Consider the following 26,815-nt stretch of genomic DNA (forward strand, 5'->3'; position numbering starts at 1 on the left):
TCTTGAAGCTTTGGGCGTTTATAAGACTGTAAATAAGACTCGACTGAAGAATTCATTGTTAGATCAGTTTCATGATTCACAAGAGCAAAATGATGGAAAAAATGTTGTCATAGTTTTCACGAAAGCATTAAAGGGCATGGTTAAAGATGCAATCAAGACTAAAAGGGACTTCTCCGAGGACGCCACAATACTGGCCAAGGCTTCCGCAATTGTAAGAAGAGACATACTTGAGCATAAAGGATTCAACTTTTCTGGAAGTTTTACTACAGATTGTCAAGAAATGTCCACCCCAGCAAGTCTAAAGTCACTCATTTCTATGATCCTGAGTGGTTTGGTACTGAACTACCATCCAACTGGTTGTCATTCCTGCGTGACCCGTTAAACAAACAAGAGTTGTTTCAGTTCCTATCGTTGAAGGTTGCTGGACATAACTGGCCAGAAACGAAGACAATCCATGTTACATCAGGTAACATGCAACACATATGTCAGCTATGATACTCAAACAAAATATGCTGTATGTGTAATACAACAAAGGAAATTAACTAACAAATCTTTCGGCTAAGCGACCCCCCTCAGTTTTCTTACTAAGACATATTGAAAAGTGGTAACAATCATGCTAATGTGTATAACCTATGTTGAAAAATCACACAAAAAATGTTAACTACCGAAATGATTTTTCTCCAGGTACTTCTGTGATTTCCATTGGCTCTGTAACCGCTATGACAGATTGTACTCACGAGGAGGCAGATACGAGGGTTGTGGTCCATATCCTTCGCGCCATCCAAGTTGAAGAGGTGGAAACTGTCCTCGTCCGAACCGTGGATACCGATGTCCTACTCATCTTGGTGGGAAAATTTCATGACCTGAGAGAAGTCCAGCCGGAACTTGATCTGTGGCTTGCCTTTGGTATGGGTCGAAACTTTCGCTTCGTCAGCGTCAACTCTATTTGTGCTGTACTTGGTAAACCACGATCTACTTCCCTGCCTGTATTCCACGCATTAACTGGATGCGATACCACCTCCTGCTTCTTTGGGAAAGGGAAGAAGTCAGCCTGGCAGGCATGGGAGATATTTCCAGAAGTCACGCCCACATTCGAAATGCTTGCCAAAACGCCATTTATGCAGCTTACGACAGACTCGCCCCTCTTCAAACAGATCGAGAGATACACGGTAATCCTGTACGATAAGCACAGTCCCTTATCCGACATCAACCTAACCCGGATGGAGCTATTCTGCAAGAACAGCAGAGCAATGGACAAGCTCCCGCCTACACAGGTAAATATTACTTTTTTCTTTATCACAATTTGTCTCCAATTCACTTATGAGAGGAAGAGTCAGGGGGCCAGGACGCTAACAGGACACATACTCACAATGACAAGTTTGAACTAACCCGCTGCACCCTCTTTCCATGAAACTAGGATCAATCTCTTTCTAAATAATCCTTAATAACATCGACACTGTTGTTATTTGCAGGCCATGCCCTTTTGCAGCATGTCCGGTGCACCGTTTACCAGGCCGGTATGTGGACAGTTAGCAATCAGCCACAGCCACCTGTGCCATCACCAGGGCAGTTCTCATGGTTTGAAGTTGATGGCAAATGAGTTCCAAAATGGATCACTATTCCCGAAGTATCCAAGGCTTGCAGTGAACTGATTAAGTGCTCTTGCAAACGTGCCTGTACAAGATGCAAGTGTGCCAAGGCTTCCTTGGGATGTACCCCCCTTTGTAGATGCCAATGCTAACAAAGTAATTGCATCAAGCTTAAGGGACAATCTGAAGAGTTTCAGCGATCGAACATTGTTTCCGTTATGTAGCCCTAACTTAATTCAAATAATATAGTTATCTCTTGGCGTTTCTATTAGCGCTATTTAAAAGTACATTTGTTTCGCGAACACATATCGATCTAACAGCAGTAATTTAGGTTCAAAATGCGAATTTGAGAAAGGGAACGTAAATTGCAATAAGCTTTGGCGAGAAGGGACTGGGAATTAGTATATATTCAAAAGCCTTATGTAATGTATATGCGAAGAAATATCCAAAAGACTTATGTAATGTATATGCGAAGAAATGAGTAAGCATAATAGTTTCAGTCAATAAATGTCACTACTGCATTTCTTGTGAGCTGTTTTACTTGAAAGCTGCAAACCACCACAGGTAGCCCAATTCGTAATTAAGGTCAATTAAAAAATCCCCTTAATCCCCCTTAATTGTGAGAATTGCGTTGGGCTCCCCCTCTAACATTATTTAGTGGATCCTAAGGAACATCTCTGCCAAATTTGGCGCTTTTGTCACTTCTGTAACGATGGGACCTATATTTTGCCATAAGAGACCTGACTATAAGTAGTCCTTCTCTTTCAGGCCTTTGTTTTTTGCATATTTCCATGTTAGATTGTAACTTCTATAAAATTAAAATTTGACATCCATATCCAGCTTTAAATATAAATATAAAATGTACCTTAATGATTGTCTCATTAGTAAATAATTCAAATATTATCAAATGTCTTATGTGCAACTAAACAAAATAGCATCTCAAAATACAACATGTAGCTCCTTATTCCTCCTTGCTTTAATTTTGCTAAAACTGCATGCCTTTATCTTCCTTTCTTTTCTTTTCTCTCATTTGATACTATATATTACCAAGCTAAAAAGACACCTCAAGAGTATAAGCCTGTGGTTTCTTCCTGAGGTGTCTGCCGCCCTGAGTTTACTATTTAATTTATTACTATAGCTGAATCTTTGTAAATACAATAATAACAAAAATGACAACAATAGTAGTTTTAATAATCTTGCTGATACTGTATTGTAAATATTCATGCTTTATATATATATATATATGTAATTGTATAAAATTATTGTATTGTAAACCTTTATTGTAAAAAATGTAGAACTGTAATGTAAACTCTAGGTGGTGTGAAATATGATTAAATGAACTTGAACTTGTCATACTCTCTGTTGGTAAATATTTTACTCTTTGGTTACCATGCAGGTGTGCATCCTCATTTAACTTGGTTATCACACAGTCAATCACAAAATAATCAAGGTATCTCTCTCTCCCACCAAAGTCGTGAAAGATTGTAAATCAAGAGACTTGTTTTCAACTTTCAAAATAGTTGAGCCCATATTGCTGTTCCATAGCACATCTCGTATTGTTCTCATCTTGTGGTCTTGAATACCATACATGGAATCCTTCAACCAGACCTGCTCTCTCTCGACGTCCTTTTTTACTTTGTTTACTTCACAAACGTTTTGCAACCCATAAATACCACTGCCATTAAAATACCCAAGATGCCCAATTTTTACAATAGTTGGGGAGAACAGTTGTGAAGAATGATCTGTTTGCGCTTTCCACCATATTTCCTGTCTAATTTTTCTTTGGCAATCTCGTAAGCCGCTGCTGAATGCCCGAGGCTTCCAACCACCTTCAGGGCTTCTCCTTCGAGGCTGTTGTGCAGGCATAGTAATTTGGGCGTGGCTGTGGTTTTGTCCACACAGGACACGAATGCTGTTCTCCATGATTCGTAGTTTCTTTTTTCTCCAGCAAACTTTGGGAATTTGTACTCTGCTTAATAATCTAGACGAGTCTAAGTCTAACGATGAATCCCGCATCTGTGGATTTAGAGAGCTAAAGGCGAACTATGACATTGGACGATGAAACGCTGGGGTTGATGAAGCTATGTGACCTCCCATGCTTAATGTATCTTGGGCTTTGGGTGACTTGTTCGATGTTAGCGGTATATTCCAAGTCGGTTCTTTGATGACTTTTACTTCCATTTCCTTGGTAATATTTCTTTTTGGTTCCTTAGTGCGTTTTTCTTTTGCCGGTTCTTTGATATCTTGTTTTTCGTGGATTTTGATCTATCGGCGCCACTTTTTCGGCATTCTGTAATGGCTCTAGTTCTTGCGAATTCTTGCAACTAGTTTCCAACTCTTAAACTATTTTACTTATTTCTTCCTCTTGTTTACTTACTTCTTGCCTCAAATTCTCGATTTCTTGATTAACCACAGAATGAGCGGGCTTTTCGCAGTCTCTCTTTTTTCTATGGAATGTGAAGCATTTGATTGGGCAAGTTAAATGTTGTTTTTGAGACAAGCTCTCACAATCTGCTCTACCTCTTCGAAGTCTTGTTCGATCATTTCCAATTTGGCTGAGAGTGTGTTACCTTCCTCGGTGTTGTGAATTCCTTCGTAGTATTCCTCTAAATTCTTGATAGTAGCTATTATGTCTTCCATAGCTATGTTTAACCCATCATACATTTCTCTGATTTCCATTCTTGAGGTCAAACCACCTTCCAGCGCCATAAATAGTTTGTTTTTCTTTCTTGTAAATCCAGCTGTTGCTTTCATCTTACTTGTCTTTAATTTTTCCTCTAACATTTTAGCGATTTTTCATCGTAAAAACCTCGCTCTGCTACCAAAATGTACGGATGAACGCACACTATTCATTTAATGTTAATGAGCCTATCACGTGACTCAGTCCAGTCTCCCGAACACCCAGGTACCATACCAGTGTCTGTGCCCAGGTCAGACCTTGATATAGGAGTAACTCTGGCACTTGGAGTCATACTAGCTTAAGGGATGCAAGGGCTAGCTGGGACATATTCAGGTTCAGAAGCGGGTATGACTGTTTTAAAAGAATATCCCGTAACTCTTCTAATGATTTTTCAGTGCTCAAAAATCGCATTGAAAAATCATTAGTTTCCTCTGTCTGAGTTATAATTTCTCAGGTTTGGGATCAGCAAGTTTTGTATCTTTTGTTTGAGTGCCTATCTGACTGATTTGGGGATCAGCAATTTTGTTCTGGAATTCATCATCTGCTTTAGTTCTTTTTTTTGTTAGAGGAGCTTTTCTTTCTTCTTCCAGAAGAGACACCTGATTGTCTGAAAGAAAGTATGCAGTTCTAAAGTCAAAATAGATTGTGTAATCCTGTCAAAAAGTTAGTAATAAATATGTTTGTGCTATCCTGCAATAGCCGTAATAAAGAGCCAAAACATTTTTCTTGGCTCAATTTTCGTGGCTGCGGCGGTAGCGGTTGTGGCATCAACTCTCAATGTAAAACAAAATAAGAAACATGATTACTTGCTCATTCTATACTATAGGAATACAATTTCTCTAAATAAAATTACAATGTTAACACATTTCATAGACGGTTCATAGACGTCGTTATTGTCCATGATATACAATGCACTCGTAACGTACAATATTCGAAATCTAAACCGGTCTATAAGGGGCAAACCACTATATTTTAGAGGGGCGGGGGGTAGGGAAATTTATTTTCCTAAAAGCTAAAACACTCTGTGAAAAGCTGGGTATACGAGTCTTGATATTCTCGTATACGAACTCGTATATTTGAAGAATACGTAAGTATACGCAAGTATCCGGTAATCGGATATCTAAAGTGTAATGGAATATGCGATTTCGTATACTCCCGTATTCGGACTGTTTTCCCTGTCATGGAATATCAGGGGTCCCGGTACGAAGCTGATACGTCTAGTATCGACTTCGTATTCTCCTTGATTTTCCATGCCATTCTAAGTATTTGAGAATCACGTATCTTGTATTTTCCGATTCCCCGGGTTTATATCTCGTATTCTCAATGATTTCCCATGCCATTTCAAGTATTCGAGAATCACGTATCTTATATTTCCCGATTCCCGAGCATTTTTTACCTTTTGGTTTCATCAAAAACATTTTTAATGCAATCATATAATTTTTGTGAAAGATAACTTTAACATGTTTTACTAATGAAATTTAAGTATTGATGAAAACTATAAAATATATAATTGAAAATTGCTTTCGTTTTCACTTTTTCTTTGGTTTTTTGCTGTTTTGCCGTCTTCCAGCGATTGGGGTGCTTGTTTTGAAGGCGCCGGGCATCTGCTCTGGTGTCTTGGGGTCAGGAAGGGCTAACTCTTGTTGAACTGTTCAAAAAAAAAAAAAAAGGAAATTTACAGTTCCAAAAAGAAAATAAATTAGTTTGCACGTCAGGGACAAATGTTCTATACAATAAACCTGACTAACCTTGAGAAAATGATAGTTTCTTTTTCTTGATATGTCGGTCTTCGCGTACCTCTGCGTCTGATGATTCATCTTTTGAAAACTCTCCTTCTCTGGCAAACTCTTCCTCGCTCTCTTCTTCCGAGGAGTATGTCTCATACTCTTCATCCTCTTCATCCGAATCTTATGAAGAAAATATAATTCATTATTATTTAGCGTTTGAATGATCAGTGAATTTTTTTTTCTGATCATGCTTTCAGATGGCGCTCAAGACCTTTAAGATCACTCTTCGCGCTAGTCAAATTACGCCACGCGATGATTTGTTAATGTATAATGAGCAAAAACTCTCTAAATATACAATGATTGATGGCATTGAGGATTTAGAGTGATGTTTTAGTTATTACGAGATAATTTGTTCTAAATGTCTTTGTTTGGGGGGGAGGGGGGACATTATGACATTGACTTTCAGCTTCCTACAACTTCCTTGCAGCTGACAAAATGCGAAGCCATTGAATATTAGATAATCATAAACAATCATGCATAATAATTATGCCAATAAACAGTCAATTAACTTGTATATAATTACTATACCATGTGCCCCTTTTCCTTTCAAGAATGGGCTCTTCGGAGAAGAACTTCTGCAGCTGCTGTCCTCATCCTCCATATCTTGAGTTCTTGTTTCCTGCGGGTGTTTTGGTCGGTTGCGCTTTCTTGTTAAAGGCTGTGGGTTTTTTCTTGAGAGGGATGGTCTTCCCCCATTTTCCAGATCTCTTAAGGTTGATGCTGTGGTGCTGTTGTGATGTTGTGGTGCTGTTGGTTGACGTATTGAAGTTTGTCGTTGTTGAGAAACAGCCCATGCTGGAGGTCTTGATGGTAATTTCCTCGTACAATTTGCACCCCTCATTCTCTTGTTTTTGAGGTGCTTTGATGTGCTGTCTTTCTCCTTAACTTTTTTCTGTAAAGCTTCGAGGAGGCTTGACAGCTCAGCACTTCTCCAGGATGGACTACGCACGACCCATATCCCTTCCTCATCTCCATCTTCCTCGTCGCTCATATAATTATGGTCTATTTCTGACAGCCTTTCTCTTTCCGCTTCGTTTGCCACTTTCATCCTTTGAACATATCGCTAAATGTAGAAGGACACAAGAAGAAATATTTGTTGTATTAAACATATAATTCTTTCAGTCCATGATATTAAAATGTTCTGTTTTAATAGGTATGATTTAAATGAGCAACAATAAACCCACACAACTGATAAGCGCTTTATAAATTGTAATTATTATTATTATATTATTATACTACTACTTTGAGCAGTATTACAGCGGTCAAAACGGCTCACGACTCACCCTTCTTCTTCGGGAAGTAAGGATCTTGTCTTTCAGTTTTTTTTCTGTCGCCTCGTTCCTTTGTCGCAGATTGTCCAAGTACTGCTGTCTTTTCGTCTCGAAGTATCGAGTAACAGCCCCTTAAGAAAAGATGTGCTTTAATTAATGGTCATTTCAATAAGTATAAACTTTGTTTATAAATTAGAAGGTTTATCTGGTCAAATAGTTGGTTAAAGCCTCCATTTTGCCTATAAAGTTAATTGGTTTGGACATAAAGAATTTCCCATGAACCGTCAGAAAAGTAACAACAATTCATTGCGCGCCTCTTCTGATATCACCGGACCTGCTTTGGCAGAGGGAAAGATTGCTAAATTCTGCACGTTCTATAAAAGATTTTGTTAAGAACCATTTTTACAGATCGTTTTCAAATAGGGAGGAAGTAATCATTGTTTAATACGGTGGAAGTAATTTTGCGAGAAAAAGGGCAAGAGCATTGTCTTGGCTCATATTACTTTTGTGTAAAAATCCAAAACTTACTCATAATAACTGGTTTTTCATAGCCATTTTCTTCTTTGGTTAGTTCTTGCACCAGAAATGCCCTCACAGCACTGTTGTGAGGACTGTCAATACTAGAAGTACAACGATAAAACAACGTCATAGTTAGGTACTGCATGTATCAAAAGTCACTGGATTACCATGTATACTCACCCTTCTTTTCCACGAAATTGCATTTCGTTTTGCTGGTTGTGGGCCAAATGTACATCATCCTGATAAAACATACAAGTTTTAACTAGGTGTGAGTCAAAATTCGAGTCATTTCTGTCCATAGACTATCATCGGTTGACTCTATGGACTGCGCCTTTCTGATTAATCATGTCACATTCAATTTTTCAGCGGTTTTTTTTTCATGGAATGACCAGGGTACACATCACAGGGATCGAAATAACACAGGTATCCCAAGCTCTGCATTTTTACAGTAAGTATATATGGGATCGTATGGCTTGGAGATATTATTGGAGAAATACAATTTTCAAAATAAAAACATATAGTTTTAGTTGTTGTTTGTGGTTTCTTTGTCCACATTGAAGAAAATGGCCTGAAATTCCACACAGAGGACAAAGGAACCACAAACAACAAGTAAGACTGTTTTTATTTTGACAATTGTATTTCTCCAATGAAATCTCCAAGCCATACGATCCCATATATACTTACTGTAAAAATGCAGAGCTTGGGATACCTGTGGAAATAACGGCGGGTCAAGGACAAGGTCCCGCAATTTTGCTACTTGACCGGCCAAATAAGATTTTGAAAGGCGACAAGTTGACCGGCCAAATTTTGAAGCGGAAAAAATGTTCGCATGTGATAACAATTTTCGACTTTTCAAAAATCGGTAGTTAATGGACAAAAATGTATTTGAAAGGTCATTATGTCCGGCTGTTATTTCGAGCCCTGCGGATGGTAAAAGGTAAATCTAAGATTCCCGATGGAGTATTTAGTGGAGTGATTCAAGGATTAATAAACAATTTCACAAACGGAATTTTAAGTCTTCAGTAAAAAATGGCTATTTCTTTATTTTCAAGCAAAATCGAGGATGGTCTGTTTCATGAATACAGTCGGAAGGTGACAGCTTGTCAAGAAGTTAATAGGCGGTTTTTTCAATGAATGATATTATGTCATTAAAATTGTCCTTAAACACAAAGGGGTTTTCACACACAAAAGAAAACCCAAATACGCTTGCAAAGGGCTATCAACAATAAGAACATTGTTATTCAATCCGCAAAGGAAACTTCAATCAAGTGCTCTTACAATTCCATTCAAAGTAATATAGTTATAAACATATATAATTGAAATAAATGCTTATGGATAACAAAGAAAACCGACCCAATCACGGCTGAGTCTGCGTGTGTAATAGAATAACCAATATTTATTAAATTAGTGCAGCTTCTTAGAGTACTTACTCAGTCTTTTTACGGTGTTAGAAATTCCTTAAAATATTGGTTATGAAATGATTAATTAAGAGTAACAAGAATTTACCTTCAGGGCTTTGGGAATTGGTCCGCTAAAGCTTGGAAGTTTGTGCGGCATTGGCACATGCTCTTGATCATTGCGAAGGTCCGTCAACTCCTGCTTCAGGGCCGCTATCTCTGCTGTGCATTGTTCGACGTTGCCTGCCAGTTTTTCGATACATTGGTTCTGTTTCTTAAGCTCCTCTCCTAAACTCTTAACGCTCTCAAACAAACGAGAGATTTCGACTGAGGAAACAACGATGTTCTCCTCTCTTCGAGATCCACGTGGACCGTATCCTCTGGATTCGCTGCTACTGCCATTTGAACTATCAGAGCTGCCGGCTGCTCTTCTATTAAAAAATGACCCAGTCGAAAAAGGCATGACTGCAGTTTTTTGTTTAGCGATCTAAAGTGATGAATTAACGGAGCTTTGTCTCACTAAGTGAACCCTTTGAAACCAGAAAGAAAGAGGTCGAGGGGGGCACGAATACTGATTATAATTATGAAAAGCCCGCTCTTTTACACAAACACCTCGCTGCTCCAATAGACTGAGAGCAATTTTTTCATGTGATACCCCACGTGGGATGCCTCGCTCCAGTACCCACGGGCAGATATACGATCGGATGACGTTGTGACGTTCATCTAGAGTCCATGCAACCGAGCGAGTCAGAGACAGTGTGCGTCTTTCATCATGGCGAATGTGCTACCTTTTAAAACGAAGATTTTGTGATGGCTGTTGTACCTTCATGGCTAAAACTCAATACTATGATCACTTACCTTGCAATGCCAGTGGTGAGTTGCTAAATATAAATAAACATGCGCATTTTTTTGATAAAATAGCAAAGGAAGTTGATGATTTTTTAATGATATTCTATTCCCTCCACAGCGTCCAAAAAAAGCAAATCTTTCTATTGTGAGCATTGCGAACAAGCTGTCTCAAAGTCAACCTACTATGAGCATAAGATCCTTTATGGAAACAACGCAGAATTGGAAGGCCCTCTACATGGTAATACTTCATCCGCAATGGAAACGCCGGTACAGGAATATTTTGACAGTGAAAATATAAGTGATGAAGAAAATGATATTCAACTCGAGGACGAGGATCTGAATTTCTTTTCCGAGGAAGGGGAGGAAGGCAGTAGCAGTGACGAAGAGGCAAATCTAAGTGGCTTGCACGATGAAGAGGAAAATGCAATAAACGAAGAAATAGAGCCAGATATTTCTCATTCTCAGGTAGAGATGACACTTCAAGTATCATTGGTTTGTCCCATGGGGGGGGAGGGGAATTTACATTTTCTTGTTTTCAAATGTCAATTTCTCCAGCCTTGAATCCCCATTAATCCAAACTAATAACCCATGTCGACTTTCCAATACAAAATTAAATTTTTCACCCAGGGATGCCTGTGGATGTTTAAATCTCTTTTGATACACATCAATTTCTTGGATTGGCTGCCATCCCCTCCCCCCTATCCCTCGGCTACAAACTACTGAGTCATTGTTTTGGGCTTGAACAAAATTTGAGTAAAATAAGATATTTCATTGGGTACTTTATATACACATGGTTTTAAATTTAATATTACATGTATTAATTTGTAGGCACAAGAATTAGGTGATGGAATCATTCCTGAACTCGAAGAAGAGAGTAATTCAGATAATGGAGATGGCAAACAAGCTACTTGTCTTCATACCTCATCAGAGTCAAGAGCACTCTTGATGTTTTTCCTTCTGTGGCAATCTCTTTACAAGGTTTCAGATAAAGGCATTATGTTGCTCTTTAAATTCTTGAAGGGAATGTTATTGTATATTGCTGAACTCTGTGAATACGAAGCTCTTAAAGAGTTTGCGAAATGTATTCCAGAAACAATGTACATGGTCTACAAAGCATTGTGGTTTGAAAAGGATGAATTTGAAAAGTATGCTGTTTGTCCAAAATGTAAGTCATTGTACCCCCTCAAAGACTGCATAATCAAGAACCCCAATGGACATACTGCATCTTTAAGATGCAGCTATGTAAGATACCCACTACACCCACATAGGACCAGGAGACAACCATGTGGAACTACACTTTTGAAAACAAAGCGATCATCGAATGGGGGTTCTTATCTATATCCAAAGCAGATGTACTGCTACAAAAAAGTTATTGAATCTATTCAAGACTTAATCTACAAGAAAAACTTTTTAAGTGACTGTGAAAAATGGAGAGATCGCAACTTACCAAATGGTACATTGGGGGATGTTTATGAAGGTCAGGTCTGGAAAGATTTCCAAACAGTTAATGGTGAACCATTCTTGTCAGCTCCCAATAATTTTGGGCTAATGCTCAACGTGGATTGGTTTCAACCAACCAAACATGGGGTGCACAGTATTGGAGTGATATATTTGGTAGTCATGAATCTACCAAGAGAGCAGAGGTTCAAAATGGAGAATGCAATTGTGCTGGGTATAATTCCTGGACCAAAGGAACCAAAATTGCACATAAACACTTTCCTCCAACCACTGATTGATGAATTGGTAGATCTTTGGGATGGTGTTTTGCTTGACAGTGGTAATGGCATTTACGAGAAATATAGAGCTGCTCTCCTTGCTTTATCATGCGACTTACCTGCTATTAGGAAATGTGGGGCTTTCATGGGACATGGAGCAAATAGAGGTAAGATTTGTATCATTCATAAGAAGATGTATACTAATATTATTTTAGATGTATAGCTTTAAAACAATAATTTCAAATGAATTTTCTTCTTCTAGGTATATCATTAAGGTGACATGGTAATATAGGGTCTTATTTGCAGCCATTATTGGTGTCAGGATGCCTATGCTTTCTCATTCCACTAATGGCAGCTCACTCAAGTACGACATTCCTTTCCCTTTATTTAAACCAATTACACAACTACTAAGGCCTGGTTCACACTAGCGTTGTAATCGTAATCGTAAACAACATACGCAGACTCGGTATCGCATTTGTCACCTAGGTGTGAACAAAGACAAACACTGTTAAGGAGCAGTACGCTACTGAGTCTGCGTATGTTGCTTACGATTATGATTACGATGCTAGTGTGAACCAGGCTTAATCCTCATCCGAGAGCAAAGGTCAAGTGAGGATTAAATGATTACCATCCGAGAAGAATATTAATTGTAAATACATTTCTTGTGAATTCTTTCCCTAAAATACTTTGGTTCTACAACTTCCTGATATCTTATTGGTCAGGTTTTCAGTCTAATATGTAAGCCTGTATCTTATTGGTCTAAATGTTGTATTCATGTGAGCAGCAGCTAGTGGGGAGGGAGAGCACAGCCATCCTGACACTAGAAACAGCTTTGAGGGAGACCAGGTAAAATACAATTATTTTATATTATTATATATTTTACTTACTGTCTGGCTTCTGATTGGATGGAAGCTCTCAGGCAAACCCTGATACTGTGTGAACTCAACATGATAATCTTTTATCTGTAGGTTTTTCTGCATATACCGTCGTACATTTATCATGTCGAGTCAAATGAGTTCAGATTGGAGTTTTAATAATAGAGTTTTTTTAAAAGAATTAAACCTTCATTCTCAGTTTACAAGATGTAAAATAAAGCATATTTTATTGAATTTGGTTTTCGCATGATATTCTAAGTATAGTAATTGCTTCTGCAGATAACACAACATTGGTCATGATGATTTACAATATTTATGCTAAATCTTATTCAATAATTGTTTATTACCATGTTACCTTTTGATATATCAAGGTGAAGAAACTAAATTTTCATGATATTTTTAAGACTAAACATAAAAAAGTAATTATTGCTTGATAGAGGCCAACTTTAATACAGCATGTTGGTTCAAGACAGAATGGAATTAAAATGGTGATTAGAATTAGATTAGAATGGTGTACATAGATATAACTAAACTATATATTTACTACATATTTATTCCCATTTTTTATCATTTAAACAGGTTGTAATAAGTGTTACAAGCAATTTCCCAGGGCATCTTTTGGTGAAAAACCTGATTTTTCTGGTTTTAATAGAGATGATTGGGAAAAGAGAACACATGAACAATGTAAACGACATGCTGAATGCTACCAGCAAGCTGATTACCATAGTGCTGCAAAGGCCAAGGATTGTGCTAGTAAAACTGGGGTCAGATATTCTGTGTTGTACGAGTTACCCTACTATGATGCTGTGAGATTTACACTTATTGATCCAATGCATAACCTTTTGCTTGGAACAGCAAAGCACGTTTTGAATACCTGGGTTAAAGAAGGGATTTTGAGCAACAAAGATCTCATAAAGTTACAGGCTCGTGTGAATAAAGTAAAGGTCCCTTCGAATATTGGACGTTTGCCAAGTAAAATTGCTAATGGATTTGCAGGATTTACAGCAGACCAGTGGAAAAATTGGGTTTGCATTTATTCTCTTTTTACTCTTAGAGGGATTATACCTAATGACCATTATACAATGTGGTCGGACTTTGCTCAAGCTTGTACAATTTTGTGCTCAAAAGTGCTGACTCTACAAGATCTAAATAATGCTGATGAGAAGCTAAACCAATTTTGTTCAAAGTTTGAGGAACTGTTGGGAAAAAGTAGTTGTACACCCAATATGCACCTACACGGTCATCTCAAGCAATGCATTGTGGATTATGGGCCTATTTACTCATTCTGGTGTTTTTCCTTTGAGAGGTATAATGGCATACTTGGAACATATCAAACAAATAACACCAATATTGGTAAGTAATTAAGTTTAAATTCACTATACAAATGGTATTCTGATTTAATTTTCATTAAGTGTGTATACGCAGTACATCTAGTACTGAATCTTAGAACATCAAGTTAATCAATGAATTGTCAACTATTTTTTATGAGCTTGAAATTAGCAATGTATCTTTGAGATATCAAGGATTATACTTCAAATATGCTAATAAGCATGTGTACTAGAAAGAGTTATTGAAAAAATGGATTGCATTATTTTTGTATCTCTTGTTCTGTAAACACTACTTAATTACTGAAGAAGTTATTTCTCCAACTAACATTGGAAAAGTTAAGCCTAGGGGGGGAGGGGGGTATGGGAAAATGAATGAATTATTCAGACCATTGGAAATACAATTCCTATGATTTCAACAAAGATTTCTAATAAAGGAACTTTAAAGGGACAGTTAACCCCCAATAATTTCACGATTTTCAGTCAAACTATAACTATTTTGATACACAATTATTCCATTTTTACAACTGACCGTTCTTCCGTGTGGCCGGAAAAAATTTCCAAACATCTCTCATATTTCAATATGAAAGGCGCCATGTTGCCATTCTATGACCTCACAACGTCAAAGTCCAGTGGTTTGCTGAGTTTTCTTGCTTTTCTGTGAAGAAAATGGTGAATTGTTGTGTCCCTGGCTGCACGAATTATTCATCAAAAACTATGGATATAAACTTGATAAAATTTCAACGCATCCACGTCTTAAAAAATCATGGATTGCTAAAATAACATGGAAGAATGGTCAGTTGTAAAAATGGTATAATTGTGTTTCAAAATAGTTATAGTTTGACTGAAAATCGTGAAATTATTGGGGGTTAACTGTCCCTTTAAAGTTTTTTATTAGAAATCTTTGTTGAAATCATAGGAATTGTATTTCCAATGGTCTGAACAATTCATTCATTTTCCCATACCCCCCCCCCCCCCCCCACTAGGCTTAACTTTTCCAATGTTAGTTGGACAAATAACTTCTTCAGTAATTAAGTAGTGTTTACAGAACAAGAGAGTGTGTTGTATCACAATATGCCCTTGCGTTCTGTATACTAGATATCAAACACCTAGGTAATCTCTTTCTTGTAAAAAATATTAGAATTAAAAGTGAATCTGGCCAAGCAATTCCAGGCTAAATTTTATACCAATCTGTGTTTTCCTGTAGGTGATATAAAAAATGCAAATCAAAGCACTTTGTTTTACTATTAGATACCTTCATTATTTATGGGAGGGTGATTAACTAAAAAATGCACCTTTTGGGGGGGGGAGGGGAGGGCACAATTAAAGTAATTTTGTTCAACAAATAAATGAAGAATTAATAAATGAATGGGCCCTCTCGAAAAGATTTTAAAAAGTGCAAAGTCAAACATGATAATTTTCAAAAACGTCGAATCCTCATTTCACCAACTTTAATATGGTATATCACTTTAAAATACGATTTTTGGCAATACAAAGATATCGGTCACTTTCTGTGAGTGCATGGATATTATGAAAACCCTTGGAAGCCTCCTTAATCAATGTTCAATTTCTGTTGCACAGGTTTATATATTGGCATCATTGTAATCATTATTTTGAATAAAATTAATAATAATAATTGTTTTTACATAATAGGACTTCAAATCATGAGAAAATTTTACAGAGACAAGCAAGTCATGATGTCAGAATTCCCAGAAGAAATGCAACATGTCACCAAGATTGTTGAATCTGCCACAAACCCTCAAGGAACATTACTGGAAATGATACTTCCAAGTAAACAGTATTCAGAAATGCTTTCTTTACAAATAGGTAGACCATTAGAAGTAAACTTTGCGAAAACACCAGAACAGGTCCCTCTTTCACCCATTAAGAGGAAAGCATTGAGTCAAGGAGAAGTACTGAAACTTAAAGAAATGTATGCATTAATTTATGATACCTCTGTTGTTAAACATGTGTCTAGGTTTTATCAGTCCTTTACACAACTATTATATGCAGGTAATTTGTATAGTTCTAGTACCATGAATGATGACAATGCTACAGTCGTAACAGCTACATGGTTTAATGAAATGAAGCGCCCTGCCATACTCCGAGGATTTTTGCTGCATGATGTAATTTTGAAGGATCAAAATAGAAGGGAAAAGAAAGTTACACATGTTCTAGCTAAAGTAGATTGGTACAGGAGTTACTCTAGAACTAATATTTATTCTCATCCAGTAGAAACATGGTCAACTATTCCTGAGAATTACTCCAAATTTTCATACATTCCAGTTGGCAGATTCCAACAGAAATGTGCTGTTGTGAAAGGAACAGTTAAAGCAAATGGAAATAGAAAGGAACAAGTTAATATTGTTATACCTTTGCCCCTAGAGACCAGAATATAGATTTTTTTTATAAGAAAGTGTTCTAGTTAGGGCCTCTTTACATGAGAGGGTGCACCTATGTAGTATGGCTAACTCTTTTGTTTTGTGTGCCCCAAAACGGAAAAGAAAACAAGAGTTAGCCCTACTACATAGGGACACCGTCTCTCATGTTAAAAAAAGCCCTTACAGTGTAATAAATCCATCAATAAGAGACAAAAGATTAAAAGTGTAGTAGCACCAAATATGCTAGTGTATTCCATGGGTATATGAAAACAACTCTTAAGATATTACAAAGTAAAAATTAATAAAATAAATGGGATTTTAGTGGTATTTACACCGTGGCTATTCAATGTCCACTGAATGAAGGCCACAAGTTTACTAGTATGCACATGTTATTAGGTGCTACCCCTTTTAAAAGGGCACTTGGACGAAAATGCCCCAAAAATGAAAATGACTTGAAAAGTGATGAAACTTATCCATATGACCCTGATAGTCCCAAGCAATAAATTTTCCCCTCAGTCATTAGTAGTGGATAAAAATTACTTATTATATTAGCATCTAAATTTGGAGTAAATGACGTCATTTACTCAACCCTATTGTTCTCTGAGCTTTTAAACCCAAATTTCTTGGGGGTAATGTGTCTAAAATAAAGACATTTTAGGAATGTTGTTCTTAAATGTCTTCTATATTCAGTTTATCCACAAATATTTGAATTATTCGGACTTTCAAAATTTGGGGAATTTTCGTCCAAGTGCCCCTTTAAGTAAAGGCAAAATCACAAAATCCTTGCTAAACTGATCCTGGGGTTGTACCTTTCCCTGAAAAGGTGTTTATTTAGTTTATTTAGTTTATTTAGAATAGCATTTACGGTATTTGTAGCAATACACCTACACTGTAGTCAAATTCTAAAGACTAATTACATGCTGACGAGGGTGAGGTTGACTAACAGGATCTGTGAAATAATGTATATTAGATAAATAGTTAGATACTAGACAGTCTGTTTATTTAAAGTATGACTTAATTTCAGCCACATAGCTAAATTGCATTATTTACAATGATCAGTTTAAAGGAAAACGTTTTAGAATAATAATAATATATATATATTACATTATTATATTCCTGAAGTATCACTATTACTAGAAAATGGTATTATAAGGAATAATAAATAATTTTGAGCTGAAAGTGGTCACATGATTCTAGGTTATCATCCAATGCAAGAAAAAATTCAATCATGTCTCCTGACAACCAACATCCGCCACATACATGACGTCACTCTTTCTGTTCCAGAATACCAGTAATCTCACAGTCTAAAGATCTGCCACATACATGACGTCACTCTTTCTGTTCCAGAATACCAGTAATCTCACAGCCTAAAGATCTGCCACATACATGACGTCACTCTTTCTGTTCCAGAATACCAGTAATCTCACAGCCTAAAGATCTGCCACATACATGACGTCACTCTTTCTGTTCCAGAATACCAGTAATCTCACAGCCTAAAGATCTGCCACATACATGACGTCACTCTTTCTGTTCCAGAATACCAGTAATCTCACAGCCTAAAGATCTGCCACATACATGACGTCACTCTTTCTGTTCCAGAATACCAGTAATCTCACAGTCTAAAGATCTGCCACATACATGACGTCACTCTTTCTGTTCCAGAATACCAGTAATCTCACAGCCTAAAGATCTGCCACATACATGACGTCACTCTTTCTGTTCCAGAATACCAGTAATCTCACAGCATTAATCACATTAACTTCAACTGATTTAAATATATTTCAATATGAATTTAAACATTTCGAATAATCATGCAGGATATCTATCAAATAAAGCATAGTTTGTTTTTTCGATGTTTTTCATTTTCTGTTTGCATCTACTATATTTCAACATCTGAAAATATAAAGGATCCTTCTTGAAATCCCCAGAAATAGCTGTTCTGCGACTGTTTGAATTGTTAAGCCTCTGTTTTTTATCACGAGAGTGAACTTCATTTGAATTGTCGTTAGAATTTAAATCTTCTTGACTTGACACATGCACATTTGCGGCGCTGCTGTCCCCTTGTCCACCGGATTTCTTCGCTTTCTTTTTCTTTTTTAACCTTTTGACGTAGGCCATTCGGCTAGCTTTCTTGTGCTTTCCCATATTTTGAAACCTTTAGATATAAGAAACATGCGTTCATGGAAGAGATGAAGACACACAGTACTGGCACAGCATAAAGCTACGAGTAGTGGCAATGAATTCGTATTTGGCAAGAAGTATATCTCAATTAGAAAATAGTTATGAACAATGATACTCACCAAATCTTAAATACGGCCTTTCTAACTTTCTTTTCCAATAGAAAAGCTTAAAATAATCCACTGTGACCTCTGAAGCAACACGTGTAGAAAGTCGGATCGATCAACCAATACCCAAAATGCCGTGCGGACCGTTATAACACAGGAATCCTATTCATCGAAGGGTTTTTTATTTCATAAATGTATTATTCTAAACAACCATAGGATGGTCTTTTACGCTTTATTATAGACTGACATCTATCTATCGACTATTTTTTCGATTCACGCATTTCATCTCATTTCACTTGTGTTGGAGAAAACCTTTCCGAGAACAATCAACTTCAACTAGGCTGAGTAATTAATTAAAAAAAAAACAGACATCGATATATAATTTGATATATAAAATAATTCTTCGACAATTTGCAAAAGAAATACATCTACGTATGTGGTGGATGTATAAAATTATATTTGATATTAAAGTATGAATAATGATTTCGTTAAACTCGATGGACGTACATTACGATGTTTGATACTCCATGAAACTTGGAAATTTTGAGAATACTGAGAATACGATGTTTGATACTCCATGACACTTGGAAACTTTGAGAATACTGAGAATACGATGTTTGATACTCCATGACACTTGGAAACTTTGAGAATACTGAGAATACGATGTTTGATACTCCATGACACCTCAAAACATTGAGTATGCGTTATTGGATATTCCATGACACTTCAAGATATTAAGTATACGGACTTTGAAACCCCACGATACTTTAAGTATCCTGACACGTTGAGTACTGCTCCCGGATACGTTAAATATCAGCGCGTGTCAAGAACTCGTATTTTCCTTGACATCTCTCATTTCACGCAGTGGTGTATTTCACGGGTTAATGAAAACCATTTTATCAATTGTTTCTTTTTGTAGCTAATATATATAAACTTTATTCACAAATTTATTCATCAAAAGTACACATGAGCTACCGCATATTCGAATGTAGTAATACTTTTGACAGTTTATAAAGATCATCGATCAAAATCTAATCAAACTTGGCTTCGAACATGACTTTCGTAAATTACTACTATAATATTACGAAGATATTTTTAGGGGTAGAAACTAAAGTTTCAATTTTATATTGAACAAGCATATCAAAAACATATTTCAAAATTACATTTTGTTTTGTAGACCAGTATGCACCTGGTTTGCATCCCCAAAACAGCACTCGGAGGTTATTTCTGGTTAGTTGAATTTCATATTGAAATGGCTATGATAGGAATTGGAAGTCAGTAAACTATTTCCCGGCGGTAATATCTGGAGACATAATCCAGAATGGCTTCCTCTTTATCGGGCTTGTCTTCAATGGAGGCAGTTAGTGGGGGAGGTGTGCTTTTCTTCAGGTTTTCCATATAGAGACGTAACTGTTTTGGGCTCTTGCTATATTCATCAAACAAGAGATTCATGGCCTTTTTGCAGTATTCTTTTTTAAAGCAGAAAAAAAATAAATGAGAAATGTTTTCAATTTGCCTACAGGAGCTTTGTAATAAATTTATTGTATTTTAATTTTTTGTTCATTTACCATATGTTGCTCTTGTCTTCTGTGGTCTGACAGCACATTTTCCCTTCTTCGCTTTAGGGAATTTAAGAGAATAGCAAAGCCTACCCTCCTTATTGACTGCTTGCATTCTGTCAGCAGCTTCGTTATAATGTAGTGCTGACAAACATAACCTTGAAATAGAACAACCAAAATGGGCAAATAAACCACATCAGATTGGGGGGGGGGGGGGGGCATAAGACAGTCAGGTAGATTCAGGGAAGGGGTAAAGGGATTGCAACTCAGCCAGTAATAGATTTGAATTTTTTTACTTTTTTTGTATGAGTTGTCAAGGTGAATCACATCCTCATTCCCCTCCAATAGAATGTTTTTTTCTGCCACTGGATATTTCATCACACCTGAAAGACACTACTTTTATTATTACTAAATGGGTCTTAAAACCACTTGAAATACCTTGTTTGCATTCCCCAGTATGAGAAAGCTGTGTGCTTGGGCACAAACTGTATATCAAGACTATGTTTTGCCTCCAAAGTTGATGTCTGATAAACAGGCGAAAGTTTGCTCACGTCATCAAGCACTCGTTTTTTAAGCAGAAGTTCCTCTAGCTTAACTGCAGCAGTTGAACCTGTGTGATTTAAAGTTACATCTGATTTCAAATAACAGGATTTGCTGCCATATCCATTTTTTTAAAAAACTGGTGTTTCGATACTGTATTTATGTACAACTGTACAAAGATGCTTTCAATTTGTACATTTGTCCAACCATAGTCTATCATTGCTCTCTCCACAAAGTTGTCCATGGCCACATTCAGGGTATAGAGCATTTCCCCCTCTGTGTATACCCTGAATGTGTAATGGTAAGATCTCCCACTTTGCTTTGATAAGATTTCCATCACCATCAGGTGTTGAGGCTGCACACCAATACTATACAATACACACCAATACAAAAGGAGATTTCCTACAGGCATTGTCCGTATAAATCTCTGGTTTGTCCACACCTTTTCATGCTTGCAGTGTGGGTCTCTACACCGTTGGATAATCTTTATGTAGGTGCCTTGCTCATCTGAAATTGTTCCTTGGGATGCGCTATTGCAAACGGGGCACCATTGGAATAGTTCTCGCAGAGCACTTTCAAATACTATGTACTTCCTTTCGTTATGGTATTGTAGAGGGCTATAGGGGAAAAAACAAAACACATTATCGATGTAGCTTACTATATACAAAGTACTGGTGACACACCCTACATATAAACTTACCCTTTCAATCCTTTCTTTTTCTTGAATGTTTTATCTTTGCAATCCTTGTCTGAAAAATCCATATCTTCCTCTGAATACGATGTTGACTGAGGAGAGTACAAGTCCTCTGAAAAATCATCATCTGTTTCGTAAGACTCGATTCTGGGCATGGGCAACCCTATCGGGGGAAGATCAGCAAGGTTACACTGCACACCAATCTCCTGTTGCTCAATAGATGTTTGGTCACCTGGAAACGCAGAACCATTTAGATATTCAGTGTCATTATTTCATAAGTGGCCTATAGATAGTTTCTGTCATGAAACGCATTTCAGTAACAATTATGATTACTTACCCCTACTTCTTCTTTCAGGTCTCCTAAAACTTTTTTGCGTGGCCTTGTTTGCTGTTAACGGGAATAGTCTTTTGTTTTCCGATTCCACAGAGCTTGCCAGGCTGAGAGAATCAGCTGATTGCAGCGTATCATCAGTGCCAACGCTCTCTGCTCTTTGACTTTCACTCTCAGGTATAAACTCGATCTGCTTCATGGTCTACGACAAGGGCGAAAAACCAAAATCATAATTTCAAGGATTTTTTTCATTTTTAACGTATTACGCTATTCAAAATCACAAAATTACTTCTATATGAAACTTACCCGCTGGGCGCTAAGTTTAGTGAGAGCATTTCCCCTTCTTGAAGTTCGCGGCGTACCTTCGGTGTCTTTCGAAGTAACAGGCGATGGCGTACTGAGAGAAATTTTTCGAGCCTTCTAAAGTTGCTCGGGGGTCGGGTTTGGCTGAATCGACGGAACAGCTCATTTTTTAAAAACAAGTTTGCTAGAAAAGCCTGCCAGTTTCGCCCCATAACTCTCATAATCGCTTTGCAAGAAGTGATCACTGCAGACGTGACCCGTTCCTGGTGACCACCCTTTTCCGTCCCGCTTCATCAGAACGAACTTATTCCATTTCTGGCATAAGATAGCATCCCTCGGAAATTGGTGCAAGCTCACACCGTCTTCATTGGTTTTGTCGCAAAACATGACAACAACGTTTGCCAGGTTTGCGTTTACGCTTCTGACCTACTACAGGGTTCAATGAGGTCGCCATTTTACTACTACTTAACAGCGAGAATTTGTGTCTTAAAATGACCAACAAGACAAATAACTTTCGTATTGGGCAAGTTTTATTTGTACGCTTTCGCAACATATATTTGAAGCATAGATATTAAGCAATACTTCTTATCTTTCCCCGATTCTACTGCAGCATTATGTACCTAAATTTTATCGCTTTGGATCCACTTACACACGTGTGACGTCACCAAGTGCGTGACTTATTTTCAGCTTGTTTTCAGTCACGACAGAAAATATTGCTCTTTTTTTTTTTGTCCCGTTTTCGTTGCAGCATTCTTTCCACAGGACTATCGTTATTACTACCAATTCCCTTTTCTTCAGAAGTTCTAGAAGCTGTTTGTTTTTCTGTAAGTGTGAACAATTCCCTTTTCGAAGTACTAGCTCCATTGTTTGATATGGCACTTGTAGATTCACGACGTCTCACGATAATTTCTGGTGTGGATTGTGGTTGCCATTCAATCTTGATAGTTAATCTTCTAAAAGTAGCTCCTTGCACGATACTAGCACATCGTAAAGCATCACAAAGTGTATCTCAAGCACGCAGGTTTACAAAAGTCTGCTCGTCGTCCCTGTATTTTATCCTGAGCTCTGTGTCAGGAATGAATTCCAAACAGGCAATTTTAGCTCTCACGGCTTTCATTAGATCTTCAAATGATGAAAGTTGTGATTCTTCGATGGACATTATTTCGCATCGGTCTTCTTGAAATGAAATGTTATAAAAAACTTTAAGTTGAATCATATTGTGGGCACCAAAATACTTATAAGTATTCTAAAATCAAGAAAATAGACAGTAGCTCTCGAAGTCGTGGATACCTCACAAGATGTCGGCACGCTTATGGGTTTCCCGCCTTTGGACACATGACGCGGCAACCTTGAAACGTTGCCCCTGGTAGCATCATAGTATAGACGTCAAAACTACGTGACAAAACTTCGGTCACGCCAAACTTAACTGCAAAGCGTAGTAAAAAGTCAACTACATCGCTGCAAGAAAACCAAACAAAAAAATAAGGATGGAAAATCTGAAATTTGAAATCGGTTAGTACAAATTAAACACAAACGTTTCCCCCCCTACGTCATGTCTCCCATGTAATCTCTCTCTCACTACATCTTCTCTCAATTCGTAAAAATAAAAAAGTAGAGCTCAAAGAAAGTATTCCTGAACCAGTGTGCTCTGCCTTGGATAAAGAGTCACATTCTGGTGCTATCAGCAAGCATAAGAAGAGAAGGTCAATGGAAATTACAATAGTACCACCTACATGTACAGGTATTTATAGCTACTCTAGGCACTAGTTTCTTATTGAGGGAACAAAATTGATAGAATCACAACAATTTTGTTTTTCTTTAGAACAAGAATTACAGCAAGGATCAGGCAGGGGATCAAATAAAAGAAAAGCACCTACGTGCCTAACATGTGGAGCCCCCAGAAAGGGACATAAGAGAGGTCAGTGCCAAACTGACTAGTAGTTTACTCTCTGAAGTTTATTCTTAGTTTTTACTATGTTGTAAGCAATAGCTATCATACTATACCTCTGAATCGTTCTGTTCATCTTCATCTTCTTCTTCTTCTTTGAAGCCTTTATATTCTCCATCTTCAGAGGGAAATCGAGCTCTAATAGCGTTGTACGCATAGTATGGTAGGGGAAGCCGCTTTGAATTTCCAAGATATTCCCAAACCAGTCGGGTGAACTGCCGATATGGTACGGATCTCAGAAACCTATGTGAATATTATATTTTTTTAAGCATTAAAGAGTAAATCAATCGATTACCGGAGACGTGTACGAAATAATAAATAAATAAACACAAAATGGACTTGATTAGCACTTACTGAGACTTAGTAGCACGTCCTTGTTCATAAAAGGAAGCATAACGCTGGTTCTTGCGCGTTCTCAACCCTACAGCAGCGACTTCCAGTACCCACTCATCGAGGCAGCCAGAACTAAAGCCAGGTTGAGCGGTGATACACGAAGGAGGCTCTCCAGGACCTTCTTCGACCAAATGATTCAGTTTCTCTTGGCATCGGTCAATATCGGCGCAGCAAAACACTCCTCCGGTTCTGTGACGAGGTCCAAGCAACAACGAGTACACTTGCACCTACAATGGCAATAGAAACTAAGTTAGTAAGTTTTGAGAATGTAGAATACTATAAATTGCTATCTACAATATGGAAACTTTCTGACATACCATGAGCGAACTTCCACCTCTTCTTCAAAGCGTTTGTTCAACATAATAAGTTGCTCTTCTTCTTCGGCTACTTCACGTTGATATTTCAGGCTTTCTTCTTGAGTAGCCACCGGCTCAAAGTCTTCAGCACCAGTGGAAGTAAATAATTCTTCTAGGTCTGAGCCAGAACTCTCAGAAACGTTGGCAGAACTCGAAGAATAGCTCTCATCCTGTTATCTACTAAATTTTACTAGTTTAGAAGACGCTTGTTGAGTAAATGACGTCACAAGAAGAAACCGCTGACGCAAATTTGCGGGCTCGGCAGGCGACAACGAAGCAATGGCGACCAGCGATTTTTCATGAGTTTTAAGTCGAAAATTTAACCGTTTTCTTTCTAAATCGACGAAATTTCCGTGAAATAAGAAAAATCAGGTTATATATCACCACCTGGGTTGAAGAAATTGGCGTTTAAAATTGACCAATTTTCGTACTAGTCCCCCTTTAACTACAAAGCTATCCGTATTCACTTATCTGATCTTGAAGAAACTCAAGCCATAGTCATAGCGATAGCATTGCAGTCAAGCGTTTGACATTCGAAGCCGGAATCCTGCGAAATGTTTGAGAAAATATATCCAGAGCGAGAAATTCACAGCTACAAGAAGCATGAGATAAGGGCAACGGTTTTTGCACGTGTTCACGTAAAAATTCACGCCATCCCAATAGGAACTATAGAAACCCATAGAGGACCAGGCCGTGGGAGCATGATAGCAGGTGAAACTGCCTTTTGCTTTATGCATTTTCTTTTTTTTTTCTTTTTTCGCCTTCATTTGTTCATTGGTTAATGCAGTATTTACCATTTTGTTGATACCACTCAGTCAGTACTACAAATCATAATATTTGCGGGAAAAAAGTTTTGCCACTCCAACAATGGGTAATAATCATGGTATATTAATTGATAATTTATGACTAATATTTATGACTTACCACATTATTACATGTATATTACAGGCAAAAGTACACACAATCAGCGTATAGAGAGGCTATGGAGAGACGTGTACCAAGGATGCTTGTCCCTATTCTATGAGCTATTTCATTTTCTTGAGAGCTCAAATTTGTTGGATCCTGTAAATCCTTTGCACCTTTGGTGCTTGCACTATGCTTATCTGCCTATTATCAATAGTCATCTTACTAACTGGAAAAATGCATGGTCCCATCATCCTCTGCGTACTGAAAAAAACCTAAGCCCCATTCAGCTGTGGATACGTGGCATTCATCTAAGTGATGGAAGGTACATTGGACATTGTTAAGGTACAGTACATTTTTTGACTCATATCTTAATTTATTATCTCATTTATTATGCTTATTATGCTTCAATGCCTCTTACTGTTTGCTAAATGCTGGTTTTTGAGGGTGGCATACATCACACCCAGCAGGACTAAAAACAAAACTTGTATAAGGACAGATACGCTCATTGTAGCCTACGGCAATCAAGCACTCAAATTCTTGTTTTAAGTTAATTGTAATGTTAACTTCCATTGTTCATGAGTAGACTTATTTGCAATATTTTTCATTGGATTGGACTTCATTTAGTTGATTAACATCATGGTATGGGCAAAGAAATATATGCAGATGGTTGTCGAGTGTAGAATGATGCAGCCTCTAGTATGTCTAAAAAACACTTCAACCAGAATATCACGAAAAATTATCCAGCGGTTACTTGTCCTTTAAAGATTATTCTGATCTTGCAAAATTTTTAGTCCAGCTAAATTTCATTTGGATTGGTTTTCAAACAGGTGGCTTACAGTACCAGAGGGGAATGTAGGCTCCTGAATTCTTGGTTTGCACATGACGCCATCAAAAAGTTAAAATCCAAACCATTCATTTTACAAAGAAAATTTTAAAATATGTTTTAGGAATCAACGATTTAAGTCACGGGAAAACGTTTTCAGTCATTTTGATGTTTGGTTGCCGAGTTATGAAGGTTGAATTGGTGTCACGCAATGATGTCACGTTGATCTAAATATCGATGGAAATTCAAAATAATTTACCCAATTTGAAAGTTTTTCGCATTAAACTCG

General features: G+C 37.4%; 4 protein-coding genes across 4 annotated transcripts; 2 read left to right on the forward strand and 2 right to left on the reverse strand.

Moving 5' to 3' along the window:
* Positions 1-687: 687 nt before the first annotated feature.
* Positions 688-2,110, forward strand: LOC148907732 (uncharacterized). The gene is made up of 2 exons (XM_089035497.1): positions 688-1,274; positions 1,473-2,110. Exons 1-2 carry the CDS (start codon positions 720-722, stop codon positions 1,650-1,652), a joined length of 735 nt encoding a protein of 244 aa, XP_088891623.1. The 5' UTR covers positions 688-719; the 3' UTR covers positions 1,653-2,110.
* A 3,682-nt stretch (positions 2,111-5,792) lies between these two features.
* Positions 5,793-9,756, reverse strand: LOC148907733 (uncharacterized). The gene is made up of 7 exons (XM_089034776.1): positions 9,353-9,756; positions 8,027-8,085; positions 7,856-7,947; positions 7,340-7,458; positions 6,585-7,119; positions 6,018-6,176; positions 5,793-5,917 (listed from the first exon to the last, which is right to left on the reverse strand). The coding sequence occupies exons 1-7, from the start codon at positions 9,704-9,706 to the stop codon at positions 5,799-5,801; spliced, it is 1,437 nt and encodes a 478-aa protein (XP_088890902.1). The 5' UTR covers positions 9,707-9,756; the 3' UTR covers positions 5,793-5,798.
* Positions 9,757-9,984: 228 nt separating this feature from the next.
* On the forward strand, positions 9,985-17,419 carry LOC148907734 (uncharacterized). Its single transcript, XM_089035647.1, has 5 exons — positions 9,985-10,116; positions 10,211-10,557; positions 10,921-11,974; positions 13,262-14,035; positions 15,661-17,419. Exons 1-5 carry the CDS (start codon positions 10,023-10,025, stop codon positions 16,404-16,406), a joined length of 3,015 nt encoding a protein of 1,004 aa, XP_088891773.1. The 5' UTR covers positions 9,985-10,022; the 3' UTR covers positions 16,407-17,419.
* Positions 17,420-19,894: 2,475 nt separating this feature from the next.
* Positions 19,895-20,696, reverse strand: LOC148907735 (uncharacterized). The gene is made up of 3 exons (XM_089034816.1): positions 20,671-20,696; positions 20,242-20,390; positions 19,895-20,142 (listed from the first exon to the last, which is right to left on the reverse strand). Exons 1-3 carry the CDS (start codon positions 20,679-20,681, stop codon positions 19,949-19,951), a joined length of 354 nt encoding a protein of 117 aa, XP_088890942.1. The 5' UTR covers positions 20,682-20,696; the 3' UTR covers positions 19,895-19,948.
* Between the last annotated feature and the right edge of the window lie 6,119 nt (positions 20,697-26,815).

Source organism: Actinia tenebrosa, unplaced genomic scaffold (genome assembly GCF_029948245.1).
Source record: "Actinia tenebrosa isolate PJP-AT-01 unplaced genomic scaffold, QUT_ActTen_1.0 PGA_scaffold3__52_contigs__length_22856419, whole genome shotgun sequence".
Lineage (NCBI taxonomy): Eukaryota > Metazoa > Cnidaria > Anthozoa > Actiniaria > Actiniidae > Actinia > Actinia tenebrosa.

What these genes read in the sequence shown, in the direction of transcription:
- LOC148907732 (XM_089035497.1), top strand. Translation starts at nt 720, where the DNA reads ATGACAGATTGTACTCACGAGGAGGCAGATACGAGGGTTGTGGTCCAT. An exon ending in ACAAGCTCCCGCCTACACAG is followed by an intron (nt 1,275 to 1,472) that starts GTAAATATTACT and finishes TGTTATTTGCAG; the next exon opens with GCCATGCCCTTTTGCAGCAT.
- LOC148907733 (XM_089034776.1), bottom strand. Translation starts at nt 9,706, where the DNA reads ATGCCTTTTTCGACTGGGTCATTTTTTAATAGAAGAGCAGCCGGCAGC. An exon ending in TGAAAAACCAGTTATTATGA is followed by an intron (nt 7,459 to 7,855) that starts GTAAGTTTTGGA and finishes TCTTTTCTTAAG; the next exon opens with GGGCTGTTACTCGATACTTC. An exon ending in TTACTTCCCGAAGAAGAAGG is followed by an intron (nt 7,120 to 7,339) that starts GTGAGTCGTGAG and finishes TTCTACATTTAG; the next exon opens with CGATATGTTCAAAGGATGAA.
- LOC148907734 (XM_089035647.1), top strand. Translation starts at nt 10,023, where the DNA reads ATGTGCTACCTTTTAAAACGAAGATTTTGTGATGGCTGTTGTACCTTC. An exon ending in CTTACCTTGCAATGCCAGTG is followed by an intron (nt 10,117 to 10,210) that starts GTGAGTTGCTAA and finishes TTCCCTCCACAG; the next exon opens with CGTCCAAAAAAAGCAAATCT. An exon ending in GGGACATGGAGCAAATAGAG is followed by an intron (nt 11,975 to 13,261) that starts GTAAGATTTGTA and finishes TCATTTAAACAG; the next exon opens with GTTGTAATAAGTGTTACAAG.
- LOC148907735 (XM_089034816.1), bottom strand. An exon ending in GAAGACAAGAGCAACATATG is followed by an intron (nt 20,143 to 20,241) that starts GTAAATGAACAA and finishes GCTTTAAAAAAG; the next exon opens with AATACTGCAAAAAGGCCATG.